Source organism: Equus quagga, chromosome 4, assembly GCF_021613505.1.
Source record: "Equus quagga isolate Etosha38 chromosome 4, UCLA_HA_Equagga_1.0, whole genome shotgun sequence".
NCBI lineage: Eukaryota > Metazoa > Chordata > Mammalia > Perissodactyla > Equidae > Equus > Equus quagga.
In genome coordinates this window covers 38,670,412-38,686,592 of record NC_060270.1, presented here as the reverse complement: position 1 = coordinate 38,686,592, position 16,181 = coordinate 38,670,412, and the positions used below count along the sequence as shown (strand labels likewise).

Below are 16,181 nucleotides of genomic sequence, written 5' to 3'. Positions count from 1 at the left end.
TCTTTCACAGTACTCACCATTTCCTCTTTCCTTGGCTCCTTTGCTCCTTTAGTTCTTTCTTTCTATTCTTTTCACCTCTTTATTTTTTAGATTCTGACTCAGCACTTCCACTTCTAAGAATTTTTTCTAATGAAATTCTACTCTGAGGAATTATCTTAATGAAAATAGGAAAAGATATATAAACAAGGTTGTTTAGGGCTACATTGTTTAGACTGTCCACAAGTTGGAAAAAACCTAAACTTTCATCAGGAGTGAATTATTTAAATAAATAATGCAGTAACCCCCAAATGCAGTTCTATGTGTGGTCATTAAAAGTAATGATATAGGCCTATGTTTTTGACAGGACGTGTTAAGAGTGGGCAGTTGCCAATAGTACTTATAGTGTGATCCTATTTTTGTTTTTAACATATATGTATATTTATCTCTATGTGCATGGAAAAAAACCTCCTGGATAATGTACCCCAAATTACTAGGTGTTTATATTTGAGTAGTGGCATTACCAGTGATTATTTTCCTTTTGGTGTCTTTTTATATTGTCTGAATCAGTTTATAAAATGTATCTGTTTGAGTGTGTGTAGTCTTTATAATCAGAAAAGAGAATAATAAAGCTGTTTCCTCTTTGAAACAAATCAAAATGTGGGTTGGAGAAAGGACTAAGGAAAGTGCAAGATGAGTTAATTCAGCATGGAACTGGTGTGAACAGATATAAGAGTGCCTTAGAATCAAGGCTAACAGGACAGATAAAATGAAGGAAAGCAGATCTTTTGTTGGAATTCAGCTCAGGAAATTCTAAAGACTGATCACACATCGTCTGTGAAAGATGCCTAGGGAGACACCAGCTGAATTGGTTCTTTGAACCTAAATCCAAAGTTGAGACTGGAACCAGGGCTAGGTAAAATTCCATTAAGTGGAGGTAATAAAAAAAAAATACTTCTCCCTGATATGGGGAGCTGAAGGAAGTAAAAGTAAGAGATTAGCAAGAAACAATGAAGCTAAAGTCTACAAGGGATAAATCACCTGTGACCTGGAAACAGGAGGAATGATAGGGGACTTTTGGAAAGGAATGCTTAATATTTCTTTGCCTAGTTAAATGATTAACGTGAAGCTGTGTCTAGAATTTGCTTCAACTCAGAATTTACTTGCCACTGTAGTAGAAAGTAATTGTACACATGAATTAACTCTATCCTATGGAGCTGTGGTGGTAGTGGAAGTTGGTGCTGAAAGGCCAGGCTATGAAAGTCCACTGTGATAAAAGGCCACTCATTCTAGATTTCAGGCAACCAAAAGTTAAAGAAGCTCTGGATTTCACCAATAGGTTTTTGCTTACTGCTGTATCCCCACCACTTAACTCACACATAGCAGTTGCTCAGTGAATATTTGTTGGATGAATGAATGCATGAATGAGTGAATGAATGATTCTGGTCACAGGAGGCTTTATTTAGTAAACTGTGATGAAATGTGTAGAGCATTCATTGTTAGCTACATAATGTATGCATCTTTGTGTAGCAATTAGAAATTCTCATGTGAACAAACTAATAGTAATATATAAATTTTGCATTGCTGTTTTGAAAACATTTTTTCACTCATTACCTCATTCAGAGCTGGAGTGGACATGGCAAGAATGTTAAATATTTGAAAGCTTGGTGACTGATAAGTATTTACTTTTGTAATTTCTAATATAAATATTGGACCATTGGTATCTTCAAAAAGTTGGTTTCTTTTCATGTATAAGAATAGTGCCAAAGCTACGTAAAATTTCTGCCCATTGATGTCATAAGTAATATATCATTGTTTTTTTTGTAACATGGTGAATTCTTTGATAGATTCATGGGACGGATGATAATAACTCAAAGAATGGAAGAAATTGTAAGGTAAGAATAAATTTGCATTACCCAATTACTTTTAAGTGAGAATTGTTTGGAGGAGGGACTAAAATCAAGTTAAAGGGAGATTAGGTAAGTAAGCAGCATATGATGCAAAAGGGTTAATTTAAAGCATTTAGTATTTTATCTTCTGGTAATTTGCAGTAGCAGCAAGTGAGGATGAAACAAATCCCATGAAATGATATCAAAATAATTTAGTAAGATTATTTGTGTACTTGTATTTCTTTTCCCAGTGATATTAGGTAGTTACATAAGAGAAAACATAGCCATTCTTATTCACATCCTTACACTTTTAAACCCACCACACTTAAAGTCTGGAATAAAAAAGCGTATTTTATATAATGTTTAGCAAGTATAAATGTTATGGTCTTCTTCATTTCAGAATCATTCAGCACAAACTATAGTATTTAATGTCCAATCCAGAACCTCTTATTTACTCTTCTGATTCACTTTTTGTTTGGCTGGTTGTTTTGGTTTGTATTTCCTCAATATTCAGGTTAATTTCTGGCACCTACATGAAAGAAGGCTTTGAGTTATTTCAAAGATTCGCTGATAGGGTGAGATTACATTGTTACTCATGACCACAAAGCTGAATTTAGAATAAATCTTGGAATCAGTCCTTGAACTTCTAATCAAATTAGCATTCTTTTTTGGAGACATGTTCAGTTTATACTGGTTGCATGAAATAAGTCACTGACATAAAGAGTTACCATTTGTTTAATGAAATTTTCAAGGCAAGCCACCAAAAACATGCATCAGCACTGATTCACATTTTTAATAAACGTTAACATAGGAACACAGTCAATAAGCTCTGTAACAAGGTGTTTGTAAGTGTAGGACCCCTGCTGAATAACTGTGACTGGATTTTATTTTGATTTCTATAGCGACATAGTAGAATACATGTGTGGATACATAGTCTTAACTGCGTTAAGATGTTATGGCTGCTAAAGGAAAAGATCAATTATGTTACCTCAGCCCCTAGAATGGTTGATAAAAATGAGCTGTGTTCTTTTCTCAAGCAACCTGAGTGAAATGATGAATTGTCTTTTAATTTGAAGCTTTCTATCATTATGTCCCAATTTTGTATGCCAATGTGAGCTCAAGGTTTTTCTGTTCACTGTTGGAACCAACACCAAGTGAAAAAGAGCTATTTTATGACTCGTCAATAATTGGTTTTGGAATATCTGTGGAGTGTACTCCAAATATGACTATCTAATAAAACCATACTTGTTAACCTCATTGAATTTTTTAGAGTCTTTGGGTTTGCAGACATCTTCAGAATTGGTTCAGATTCTCTTTGATTTGGATAACTGTGTATGTATGTTTCAGAAAAACATAAGGAATATCGACAAAATTAAGGCTTTTTTACTTATCCATAACAGAGTCTTATCATTTTGCTATCACTAAGAAAATACAATTTCCTTTCTAGTTATTCCTTCTCGTTTTATATCTCCTTAATGGAGAGAAATTCAAACACCAAGAAGACCCGTGCTCCAAGAAGTATGCAATGCAAGTAGTCAAGTTTTAGTGTTGATCTAGAAAAAGTACTAACTCACTTACTACATTATGTTTTATAATCCAGTGTAATTTTAATTGTGCAGACTCATGCATTTATACACAAATCATACTGTAACTTATGTTTACATTGCATTTTAATTTTGAATTTTCCCTTTGAAAACTTGATTAATTTTACTCAAAATTTCATCTTCTGTTAAACATTTTAAACTCATTGCTTATTAATCTTTCATTTTGCTGTGTTTTATGTTTAAAAATTTTGAAACTGGTGGCTTTGTGAGTTTGTGTACAGGCATAATCTTATTTGTGAGCCACTGATCTTAAAGTGACTGAAATGCTAAAGCAGATATTTGTTGTTATGGTAACTAACCTCATGATTGACCTAGGCAGCTTTAAGTAGCTGAGATTTGGGGTTTATATGAAAGCAGTCTTGTAACAATAGCTCAAGTACCGTCTGCTGAAGATGCCATTTTAGAATGTAATTGAATTTTTAATATCTTCAATGCTTTTGGTTATTTTTTTCCCCTAGACCTCTGGGGCCAGAGAGTCTCTTGCTTCGTGGAGCCAGACTGAAAAACACAAAAGAAATTTTTGGTTTGTATACATTGGAAATTTTTAATTATGGATTCATATTGATGCTGTATATGAAGTATATTTTAAAGAATAGCATTTGTGGTCTTTTGGTTGGATAATTTACTACTTAGTTAAATGTTGTCTGTGATAATTTTCTTACAAAGATTGTATTAATATAATTTTGTATTGTATTTTTTCTTGTTAATCCCTATTTTTGAGTAATGAACTAGAACCTTGCTCTTTCGTTTTCTTTGTGAGTACTTATGAAACTAAACTGAGTGTTAAGAAGATAATTCTGGCACTTCTATTAATGGTGGATAAGAACCAATATAATCTAGCATCCTGGGTGCAATAAGCCATCTGTATAATTCCATTATGATTATTCTTAGCTTGGATTAATAAAACTGCTGACTCATTCAATTATCCATTCGTTTGTTCCACAAATTCCTAGTGACCTATGACTATATACGAGGTATTGTTGGGACATATACTGACTGAATCAAAAGGATAAATACATAGTGCTCCCGTGTTGAAGATACAAGTTAATTCACTATGCTCTGAGTCAACTCTAGGGAAATTGTAAAGTTGATGATAGCCTTTAGCTGTCAACTAGCTCCTCCCATTTCAGGAATGGCCCTCCATATAGTAGCCAGCTTATGTTATTCACTGAATATTTATAGCTTTTGAGGTCCTCTTCCTCATTCTCTTCTTTCCTATTACCTGTACTATCTCTTATCTCTCAGTATTCTCTCTGATAAAGAAATCCATGTACTTTAAAAAACGGAAAATAACAAATGTTGGCGAGGATGTGGAGAAATTGGAATCCTCATATGTTGCTGGTGGGAGAGTAAAATCTTGCAGCCTTTGTAGAAAACACTTTGGCAGTTCCTCAATAAGTTAAATGTAGAATTACCTTATAGACCCAGCAATTTGAGGATATATCCTGGATATATACTCAAAAGAATTGAAAATAACTGTTTAAGCAAAGACTTGGACAAGAATGTTCATAGCAGCACTATTCATAGTAGCTAAGGGATATAAACTGCCCAGATGTCCATCAACTAATGAATGCATAAACAAAATGAAGACTATTCATATAATGGAATATTATTCACTCATAAAAAATGATGTACTGGTGCATGCTACAACATGGATAAACCTTGAAACATTATGCTCAGTGAAAGAAGCCAAACACAGAAGACCATACATATATTGTATGATTCCATTTATTTGAAATACCCAAAATAGGCAAATTCATAGAGAGAAAGTAGATTAGTGGTTCCCAGGGGCCAGGGAGTGGTGGGGAATGGGGAATGGTTGCTTAATGGGTACAAGATTTTCTTTAGGGGTGATGAAAATGTTCTCAAGTTAGATGGTGAGGATGGTTGCACAACATTGTGAATGTACTAAGTGCCACTAAATTGTACACTTTATAATGATAAATTGCATGTTATATATTATTTTACCACAATTTAAAAAAGAAAACCATAATAATGTTCTGACGGCAGAAGCCAGAGAAAACCTCCAGAGCTTTTAGATCCTTTCATGTAAGCCTATATTTTAACACACCTCTCTAACAGTAACAGCTTTCACACTCGTAAAAGAAAATGTGTATTTGAATGCCTTTAGACGGGTCTGCTGTTATTTGCCTCAGCAGCACCACTCTCTGTTGTATCATTCTGGATGATTTCTTGCATTTCCATAATTTCAATGCCCTTTGTCATTTGAGTTATAATCCCTGCCTTTAAGGAATTTTTTTTTCCTGAGGAAAATGAGGCCTGAGCTAACATCTGTGCCAATCTTCTGTTTTTTTGCCTGAGGAAGATTAGCCCTGAGCCAACATGTGTGCCAGTCTTCCTCCACTTTTATGTGGCTCACCACCACAGCATGGCTGAGGAGTGATGTAGGTCTGCTCCTGGGATCCAAACCCAAGAACCCAGGCTGCCAAAGTGGAGCGCACCGAACTTAACCACTATGCCATAGGGCTGGCCCCAGGGAATAATTCTAATGGTGAAAGTTCCAGGACAAATCCTTAGGAAGAGGGCACGATGAATCCTACACTGCTTCTCAAATCTTAGTATTTAGGGATGGGCATGAACATTTTTTGATCATTTGTCTTTTTCTAGGCATTTTACTAATTTGTCAGACAAGCCTCACAACAATTCTATGAGGTATTCTTTTTCCCATTTAAAGATGGGGAAATTGAGACGCGGAGAGATTAAATAACTTGCCCAAGGATGCAGAACTAATAACTAGCATTCAAACCAAGGTCTAATTCCAAAGTTTTTGTTTATAAGGCTGGTCTTGCCTAATTTCATTCACTCCCCAGTTTAATTCCCATTATTACTGTCATTTTCACTCATCTCAAAGTTATTCACATAGGCACAAATTTTAACAACAGCACTTTCCTTGTGTTAACTTCATTTACTCTAACAGATTTCCGTACTGTCTCTTCAGTACTTATGAAATTATGTCTAGACTCCAGATTATGACTTTCAGGACCTTTCAAACTCTGACTTCCATCCATTGTTCCAACCTAACAAAAGTACTATTCCATTTCTCTTTTTGTTAACATTGTTTGCTCTATCTCTAATGGCCTTTCCTGCCACCTTTATCTTTCCAAATCCTTTTCCTCCATCAATCCCAACTCAAATAATATCTGTTTCATTCAGCTGTCTCAGTTATAACTGAAGAACAGAACCACCATGCCTTCCATCCAGCAGCTTGAGTGATTGCAGTTCCCCCAAACTGGACTTGGAAAGCCTTTTAAACACTCTGAAAAGACTTAAAGGAAAGCCACGTTCTAACAACTGTCAGATAATACATTTTCTTAGATGCTTTCATGCTAGTGAGTACACTTCTCTTGTGAAACATCCTAGAGGATTTTTTAAAAAGACTTTTTTTTTGCAGGTGTTGCTGTCTACACTGGAATGGAAACTAAGATGGCATTAAATTACAAGAGCAAGTCACAGAAACGATCTGCAGTGGAAAAGTAAGAAAACTGTCTATTTCCATTTATTTACACACAAATATGACTATGGATGTGTATATTATTTTGGTTTTGTTAAATTAAACTTCATCAAAATTAAAAATGTCTGCACTTCAAGAGACATTGTTAGAAAGATGAAAAGACAAGCCACAGACCATGAGAAAATATTTGCAAAGCACATAGTTTGTAAAGGACTTGTATCCAGAATAGCCAATCTCACCACTTCTTTTCAACATTATCCTAGAAGCCTTATCAGTTCCACAAGACAAAGAAATAAAGGCATAAATATTAGAAAGTAAGACATAAAATTGTCCCTACTTGAGGACGCATGATTTTTCACATAGACAGTCATAAGCATTCAACAAAAAAAACTATTAGAACTAATAAGTGAGTGTAGCAAGATCTCAAAATACAAGGCTGGGGGACTGGCTGGGTGACTGAGTGGTTAAGTTCGTGCACTCCACTTCAGCAGCCTGGGGTTCGCCAGTTGGGATCCTGGGTGCAGACGTGGCACTGCTCATCAAGCCATGCTGTGGCAGCATCCCACATAGAAGAACTAGAAGGACTTACAGCTAGGATATACAACTTTGTACTGGGGCTTTGGGGAGAAAAAAAAAGAAAGAAAAAAAGAGGAAGATTGACAACAGATGTTAGCTCAGGGCCAATCTTTGTCACCAAAAAAAAAGTGTATCTTAAAAAAAAAGAGGAGGTCAAAAATAATCATTTTTATGTTTATATACTATAAGCATTTTGAACAGTAGCTTAACTATAGTAAGTAGGTTTGTAATCTTACGTATTGGTTCTTTTATGGCTAGTAAATAGATTCTATTGAATGATCATTTCTTAAAAACAGACTGTGTCCTTTAAATAGCTACCGTAATATCTTACATATTTTTCTATCTTATTTAATTCCAGTATTAATTTCCAAGCAGATGAATATAATAACATGTAATTGGTATGTTTTACATTCTCTTTTTCTCATTTCAGGTCAATGAACACATTTTTGATCATTTATCTCATAATCCTTATTGCTGAAGCCATCATCAGTACTATCTTGAAATATACATGGCAAGCTGAAGAAAAATGGGATGAACCTTGGTATAACCAAAAAACAGAACATCAAAGAAATAGTAGTAAGGTATTTTATGGTGTTCTTGACTCCTGTAAAGGAAACTTTATTCTTTGGCACAGTTATTGCTTTGGTACTGACTTCTGATAGGAATGACTACTTTGATTTCCTTAAACAATTACTACTGAAAGGTAACAGAAGGACACTGCAAACGAAGAGTAGCCAGCATGTTTGTAGTGTTATATGCCTTTGGCATGTTAGGGTGTAAGTACTTATATTCCCTATGGCATGACTTGAATAGTTACAAGAGATCACAAAAATTTAAATCGTTTCCATTGACATTCCATTTCAGTACTACAAGTTCAATTTTTTATTCCATTTACTGTATAAGTGAATTAAAGAGTAGGTTGATTTATTTTCAATTCTGTCAGTGTAATTCAAGGAGTCTTCCTGTCCGTCTATTAATGGTATGAAGTAGTAATACAAATTATGTCATATAAAGTTTTAAACTGATTAAATATGGACTACCAAGAGAATTTAACCTGCAATTTTGGTAAATAGTTCTTCTCCAAATTTCACTTTAAAAATACAAATATTGGAGACAAATTTGAATCTCAAGAGACCATAAAACAGATAATCATAGGAACATATTTTCAGTATTACTCACAATTAGTTATTTTACCTTTCACAGAGTGTGTGTTAGAATGTGGTACTTCTATGCCATTGAAGTAATAAATTAAGTAATTTGAATTTAACCTTTTCTTTTTTCACTTTGTTCAAGATTCTAATGAGCAACAAAACAACCAAAGGAAATGTGTTAATAAGAGAGTTCAATAAGTGAATTTCAGTGTAGTTGATTGTCTGTTTAGACATGAAACTTTCTGATAATTTTCTTCAGTAATACTGAAGAAATTCTCATATATTTTCTCTTATCAAAAAAAATTTCTTTTTGTAGATTCTGAGATTTATTTCAGACTTCCTTGCTTTTTTGGTACTCTACAATTTCATCATTCCAATTTCATTATACGTGACAGTAGAAATGCAGAAATTTCTTGGATCGTTTTTTATTGGCTGGGATCTTGATCTCTATCATGAAGAATCAGATCAGAAAGCACAAGTCAATACTTCTGATCTGAATGAAGAGCTTGGACAGGTAAAAATGATGTTTTGTTTTTCTAATTTGTTGTTTTTGTCAAAACAGTACTTACACAAAGACTAATAAAACAGAAAATATTATGAGGCTCATACCAAAAGACAGCCCTACTTTGCTGCACACCTAATTCCTGTTTTCCATTTTTAAGTCTTAAGCCATTTCTTCCATTATTTAACACTATATTTTTATATAATATTCTTTCTTGATTTTTAAATTTTAGACATTATTTACTATGGAATGTAAAGATATAACTCTTACACACTACTTCCACACACATACCCAGACACATGCATACTCACTTTACCTCTCCATAGCCCCCCAATATTGTTATATCATAATTTGCGATTTAATATTTATTGACATTATTATGACTGTTTTAGTATTGCTCACTAATTGCTAGTTCTTTATATGTGCCCTGTAATACTATAATTGCATTTTCTTTTTTATATATTTGTTTCTCCTAGAGTTAATTGCTCTGTTTTTCATTTGCTTAATTTCCATATACTACATACAAGTCTCTGACAAATATATGAAACATCTGTGTACATATGCAAACACATCAGGTGATCTAGGATTTCTTTCCTCTCTTTCTCTCTATTTCTCTCTTTTTCTTTTTCTTTGGCAGCAGTTTTTTTGGAGCCTTTTATCTTCCTGCTTCAATTTGGACTTCTTTCTGGGCCTGCTTCCCATGTCTTCCCACCTGTGGCTTATTCTCTCATTTTGGTGGAACACGTATAATAATAATAATAATTTTTCATCCTGAAGAAGGATGCGTGAGAGGAAAATATTTTGAGACTTTCGATATCTGAGAATATCTTTATTTCTTTTTTGACACTTGATTAATAATTTAGTTGGGTAATGCATCCCAGGTTGGAAATTATTTTTCCTCACAATTCCAAAAGCATTTCTCTGTTTTTTTCTAGCTTCCAATGTTGCTGTTGAGAAATCCAGTGCCGTTCTGATTCCCTGTTCTTTATGCATGATCTGTTGTTTAATCTCTGGAAGTGTTTAGGATCTTTATGCAATAATTCTGAAATCTCATGATGATGTATCCTGCTGTGAGTCCTTTTTTTTTCATTGAGCAGTGTACTCTGTGACCCTTTCAGTCTGGAAACACACTGAGCTCTTTCAATCTGGTAACACATGTCCTTCAGTTCTAGGAATTTTTCTTGTGTTAATTCTTTGATAACATCTTTTTATGTTTTGTGGGGTTTTTAAAAATTTATTATTTGGATGTCAGGGTGTTTATCTAATTCTCTTACATTGGTTTTCAATTTTCATTTACTCATTTGTTTTTATAATCTGCTTTCTGGGAGAATTCATCAACTTTATCTTTTCACTTACCTTTTGATTTCTTTTATTTCTTTTGTAATATTTTTAATTTCTAATATTCCAGTATACCTGAATAGTCTTCTTTTGACTGTATCTTATTCCTGTTTTGTGAATATAATTTATTCTTTCACCTCTCTGAGAAGACTAATGCTAGTCTATTTAAAGCCTTCTGCTCCCTGCATTTTCTGTGTTTGCTCCCAGTGTCTTTTTCAGTACAGTCAGTTCTGCTTTAATGTGACATGCATTCCTGAAAGTCACTGCACTATGCAGAATTGCTCAGCAAAAATCACAGGGCTGGGGCCAGCCCCATGGCATGGTGGTTGGGTCCAGTGCGCTGCTTCACTGGCCCAGGTTCACAGGTTCGGATCTCGGTGCATAACTACACCACTCATTAAGCCATGTCATGGTGGTGACCCACATACAAAATGGAGGAAAATTGGCACAGATATTAGCTCAAAGCTAATCTTCCTCAAGCAAAAAAAGAGGAAGATTGGCAATGGATATTAGCTCAAAGCTAATCTTCCTCACCAAAAACAAACACAAAACAAAAAACCACAGGGCTTATGGGAAAATAGGACTGGGGTACAACTAAAACTTTGTCAGTAACACATTTAAAATAAAAAGATAGGAACCCAATAAAAACAGCACTTGCTAAATTGTTAAGAAATACATAAATACTACAATAAATATGGCACTTTATCTTGAAAAAGACCTGAGGTTTACTTTTGGAAGTGGGTATCAGAAATATTTCAACTTAAGTGTTATTGTGAAGTATTGGAAGAAAGGTTATCTGAAAATAGAAGGAAAGTTGTAACGCCAGATGTGGATGGGTGTGGCTCATAACACACATGATGACCTGAGATAACCAGTAACTCTTTGAATTTTGTACATTTCATGTATTCCTACACAGCTTAGGTGCAATTTTCTGCATTCACTTAGTGTTTCTGACAGACAAAAATGTGCATAACCAAACGCAAAGTCACATTATGCTCAAATTGTTCCCTTACATATTGATAAAGCGCTTTATAATAAATTTGTGTTTTCAAGACAATGTTAGAGCAGAACTGACTGTAATTTGTTTTAGACTCTACCTTTCGAGGAGAGGGTGATCCTCAAATGAATGCTAATCTTCAGGGTTTTTTAAAAGTTTAAAAGTTTTCCCTAGAAAAGCCTGGCAGCCCAGCTGTTTTTTGGGGTATCCCAAAATATCAGTGTTGGTCTTTCCTCAGTTTCCCCAGAGAGAAGCACTGAAATTAGTATTTTTGCTGCTTGTGATTGTTGCAGTCGTCAAGTAGAAATCTTCCTATTTTTAGTGCACTGCCTCATCTCTTTTCCAAAAGCTGCCCCATGCCTGTTTTCAGCTTTTCGCAGAGTTCACATTCTCTCCGGTTCAACCTCCAGGGAATAAACCTTCCAGTTGTTGCTCCAGTGAGTGCATGGCGGTCTCAAGTTTGCAAGTTATGAAGAGATTTCAGGATTCAGACAGCTCCTAATACCTCCACCTTCAGCCTCATCCTGTACTCTCACATTCAGTGGCAGCTGGCACATCTGCCTCCTGGCAGTTTCTGAGAAGAGATTTCCCCCAGTGCTTAGGTTTCAGATTCTAAGTCCTACTGAGTCACTTACCGCTCATTCGTCTCCTTTTCATCTTCCAAATTCATCAAGTCTCCCTTCTCATGTTGCGTCTTCTGCCATTCTCTTTGGGGGTTTTTTATTCCTTTACTCTTATTTTGGTGAAATTTCAAGTGGAACAGAGAGAATTACATTTGTTCAGCCTGCCGGTTTTAACCAAAAGTTTATCCATTTATTTTTAGTAGCATTTAGGGAGCTTTAATAATTTATGCTAAATATTAATTTATGTCACATTTCTTTAATTTTGTATCACATATTCAAGACCTAAAAACATAGCCTGTTTTTCCTGCTTTGCTGAACATATTTTTTTCCATTTTTTCTTTCCTTTCACCTTTTCTATCCCAATTTTCTCCTCCTCCATTTTCCTTCGTGATAGAATATCATTTTTCTAGAAGCTCACGCTGTGTATGCATACCTATATCTGCTCCCTTTTTAAGAAACTTTAAGTGATAACTTTCTTTAATTTCTAATTCATCTCAGCCTCTCTTTTTACTTTTTTTTTCTTTTTGGTGAGGAAGATTGACTTTGAGCTGACATCTGTGTCAATCTTCCTGTATTTTTTATGTGGGACACCACCACAGCATGGCTTGATGAGCAGCATGCAGATCCACACCCAGGATCTGAACCTGTGAACCGTGGGCCACCAAAGCAGAGCACGTGAACTTAGCCACTACACCACTGGGCCAGCCCCTCTTTTAGCTTTTAAGCCTACCAGTACTTCATATATGTTTATTGCCTCTATTCCTATTCTATTTTTATGTTTATGAAGTCTACTTTATTTCACACTCTCCTATGTCCTTTCATTTCCTCACTATTCAAGAAACTACTCTTATGAAGGTGTACAGTGATCTCTTTATCACCAGAATTAAAAAATTAAACTTGTTGATTTTATATTTTTTTAAATCAATGTTAATCTATTTTATTCGTCCCTTTCATCTAATCTTAATTCTGTAGAATCCTCCATGACTGATAGGTCTGTCTCTATTCTAATCAACTTTGGAGTGTTATTTCTGTTTGACCGCTCGTATATTTATCATAGTAATGTTTTTACACCTCATTCTCATTATTCTTCCTGATCTAAAAGTTTTTTATTGCATAGGTAAGTGACATCTCTCTAAAGAGATGTCACTTGAAATTAGAATTCAACATTTTCTGTAGATACTGGGCAACCTTTAGCATAACATAGCGAAGATAAAGTATTTTATCTTTTATTTCTAGTTTCACCATTTGCTAGCTCTTTGACTGGATAAGTTGCTTAACTTTACTCTTAGTTTTCTCTTCTCTAAAGTATACATACTATTAGTACCTATCCTGGAGTTATTGAGAGGATTAAATGAGTTAGAACACTTAGCGGTGCTTGGAATGTAGTGAGTGCTGCACAGTCATTGGATTTTGTTATTACTTTACATAGCAGAATTCCTGTGTCTCAGATGTTGTATTTTTCTTGAATATTCTCAAGAATATGAACTTTAAAGTACAGTCTCTCACTTATCTTTATTATCTTGGTCAAAACAATTTTTTTCCAACTTTACCTCCCTTTTTTGTGTATTGATCTTTTTACTCTGTAATCTTGCTGAACTTATGTATTAGTTCTAGTGGTTTTTTAGTGGATTCCTTAGGATTTTCTGTATACATGGTCATGTTATCTACAGATGGAGATAGTTTTATCTCTTCTTTTTCAATCTTAATACCTTTTATTTTTTTCTTATCTAATTACCCCAGCTAGAACCTTCAGTACAGTGTTGAATAAAAGTGGCAAGAGCAGACATCTTTGTCTTATTCCTGAACTTAGGGATTCAGGAAGCATTCAGTCTTTCTCCATTAAGTATGATGCTAGCTATGGGTTCTTTGTAGATACATTTTGTCAGGTTGAGGAAGTACCCTTCTATCCCTAATTTGTTAAATGTTTTTATCATGAAAGGGTTTAGATTTTGTTAGATGCTCTTTCTACATCTATCAAGATGTTCATTTTATTAATAGAATAAAAGACAAGTACCATTTTATTAATATGTTGGGTTTCATTGATTTGTATATGTTGATCCAATCTTGCATTTCAGGGATAAATTCTACATGTTTATGGTATATAATCTGTTTTATATGTTTCTGGGTTTGGTTTTTGTCTATTTTCGTAGGGGGTGTTGGTCTGAAGTTTGTTGTAGTTTTTTTTTTTGTGATGTCTGCCTGCCTTTTTAAATGCCTTCTTTCTCAGTCATCATTTCAGTAGTAAAATCCTCACCATGATCCTAGTTGTATCGGGACTTCACTATGTCATCCTTCTCTTTGTGGACCTTCCTTCTTTTGGGTTTTTCTTGAGTTTGTCTCAAAGAGTAATAAAATTATATGTCTTGTCTACTCTTTAAAATATTCTCTTTTAATCATTTTTCCTTTTTACTGAATTTGTTTCCTTCCCTGTTTTCAATTTCCTGTCTATTTTAGACAACTTCCCACTTTTGACTTCTTGTGTTGCTATCATTTTGTGTTCCTGTACTCAGCTCTGTAGCATTTCTCCTAGACTATTCCCTTTCACATTCTAGGTTATTAAACATCCCTTCCACCCTTGCTCAAAGATCATTCTTGATCTTTTTTGCTAGTTAAAAACTCCTTATCCAGGAGATATAAAAGAAATACTAATACCACATTATCAGTCCACTCTACAGATGAACATGCACCTGAAGATGCTAGAAACTTCAAAGTATATGTAGATTTAAAATATTTTGTATTATCCTGTTTTGTTTCCATAGCATCTTTAATTATTCAGTTGTGCTTGGATTATAAGAATCTCAGCATCAGTATATCAGAGTTCATAGGTAAACTTGACTTCAGGAGACAGAGGACAAGATTTTTCTGTTTAACATAGGACCATGAACACAAAGGTTTGTTTTCTCTCTGTAGGTGGAGTATGTGTTTACAGATAAAACTGGTACACTGACGGAAAATGAGATGCAGTTTCGGGAATGTTCAATTAATGGCATAAAGTACCAAGAAATCAATGGTAGACTTGTATCTGAAGGACCATCACCAGACTCTTCAGAAGGAAACTTATCTTATCTTAGTAGTTTACCCCATCTTAATAACTTATCCCATTTTACAACCAGTTCCTCTTTTGGAAGCAGTCCTGAAAATGAAACTGAACTAGTAAGTAATTTTTAAATTAATAAATAGGAGTTTCGTTTGAAATAGTTCTCTTTGGTAGTTGGTGGGTTGTAGGAGAAGTTTAAGTGTTAGTGGGGCAAGGAAGATATATATGAAATGTACATCCTTTGATTCAACACTGAGAATTTGTAGTCATAACCCAGTTTAACTTGTCACTTAATATGTTTCTGCCTTATTTTTCTGGGTATTTAAATGGGACTAAGTTCAGGAAAGCCCTTACTGCCTTGAAGTAAAGAAGACTTTGCTGAGAAACAGAGCTTAAATTTATTTCTTTTTGAAACCTCTCTTCTTTCACAAAAGAGTTTTCACCTTTACTTGCTATTTGGTTATGCCTCCTCTAAAGATACTCGTATGTTAAAGGGTCATAAGCAAATGTGACATTTTACATTTTGGAGTCAGAAGCAACCAGATATTATTATTCAGGCAATACAAGATTGTAACACTCTTGTTCTAGATCTTAGGTTACCAAATTATTAACTGTATTTATTGACATTTTTTAGAATTCTGTTTCTGGTTTCCTAAATGTTATTTGGGGATTTTTTTTTATTGTGTATATTAATTATGTTTCTGCAGATTAAAAAACATGATCTCTTCTTTAAAGCAGTCAGTCTCTGTCACACTGTACAGATTAGCAGTGTTCAGACTGATGGCATTGGTGATGGTCCTTGGCAATCGAACCTTGCACCCTCCCAGTTAGAGTACTATGCATCTTCACCAGATGAAAAAGCACTAGTGGAAGCTGCTGCAAGGTAGTTTAATTTCCAAATCCTCCGAAAAACGCTTTTTAAATAAAAACGTGAAAACACTAGAAAATTACTTTAAATTGTCAGACGAAATTCATAAACACATAAAGGAGAAGTGCATTTTAAATTAAATGAGAAT

The 16,181-nt window shown here is 34.4% G+C and overlaps 1 protein-coding gene across 5 annotated transcripts in view; it reads left to right on the top strand.

Moving 5' to 3' along the window:
• The window catches only part of ATP11B (ATPase phospholipid transporting 11B (putative)), a 115,944-nt gene that overhangs the window by 38,647 nt on the left and 61,116 nt on the right, over nt 1–16,181 (top strand). For 3 of the 5 annotated variants that reach the window (XM_046657973.1, XM_046657974.1, XM_046657976.1), the window contains exons 8-14: nt 1,824–1,871; nt 3,928–3,992; nt 6,882–6,963; nt 7,948–8,098; nt 8,985–9,182; nt 15,039–15,281; nt 15,873–16,048. In XM_046657973.1, the coding sequence (XP_046513929.1) occupies nt 1,824–1,871; nt 3,928–3,992; nt 6,882–6,963; nt 7,948–8,098; nt 8,985–9,182; nt 15,039–15,281; nt 15,873–16,048 (963 nt within the window). Of the gene's footprint in view, nt 1–1,823; nt 1,872–3,312; nt 3,393–3,927; nt 3,993–6,881; nt 6,964–7,947; nt 8,099–8,984; nt 9,183–15,038; nt 15,282–15,872; nt 16,049–16,181 lie in introns of all 5 variants that reach the window. The other 2 variants (XM_046657978.1, XM_046657977.1) reach the window with 2 other exon arrangements.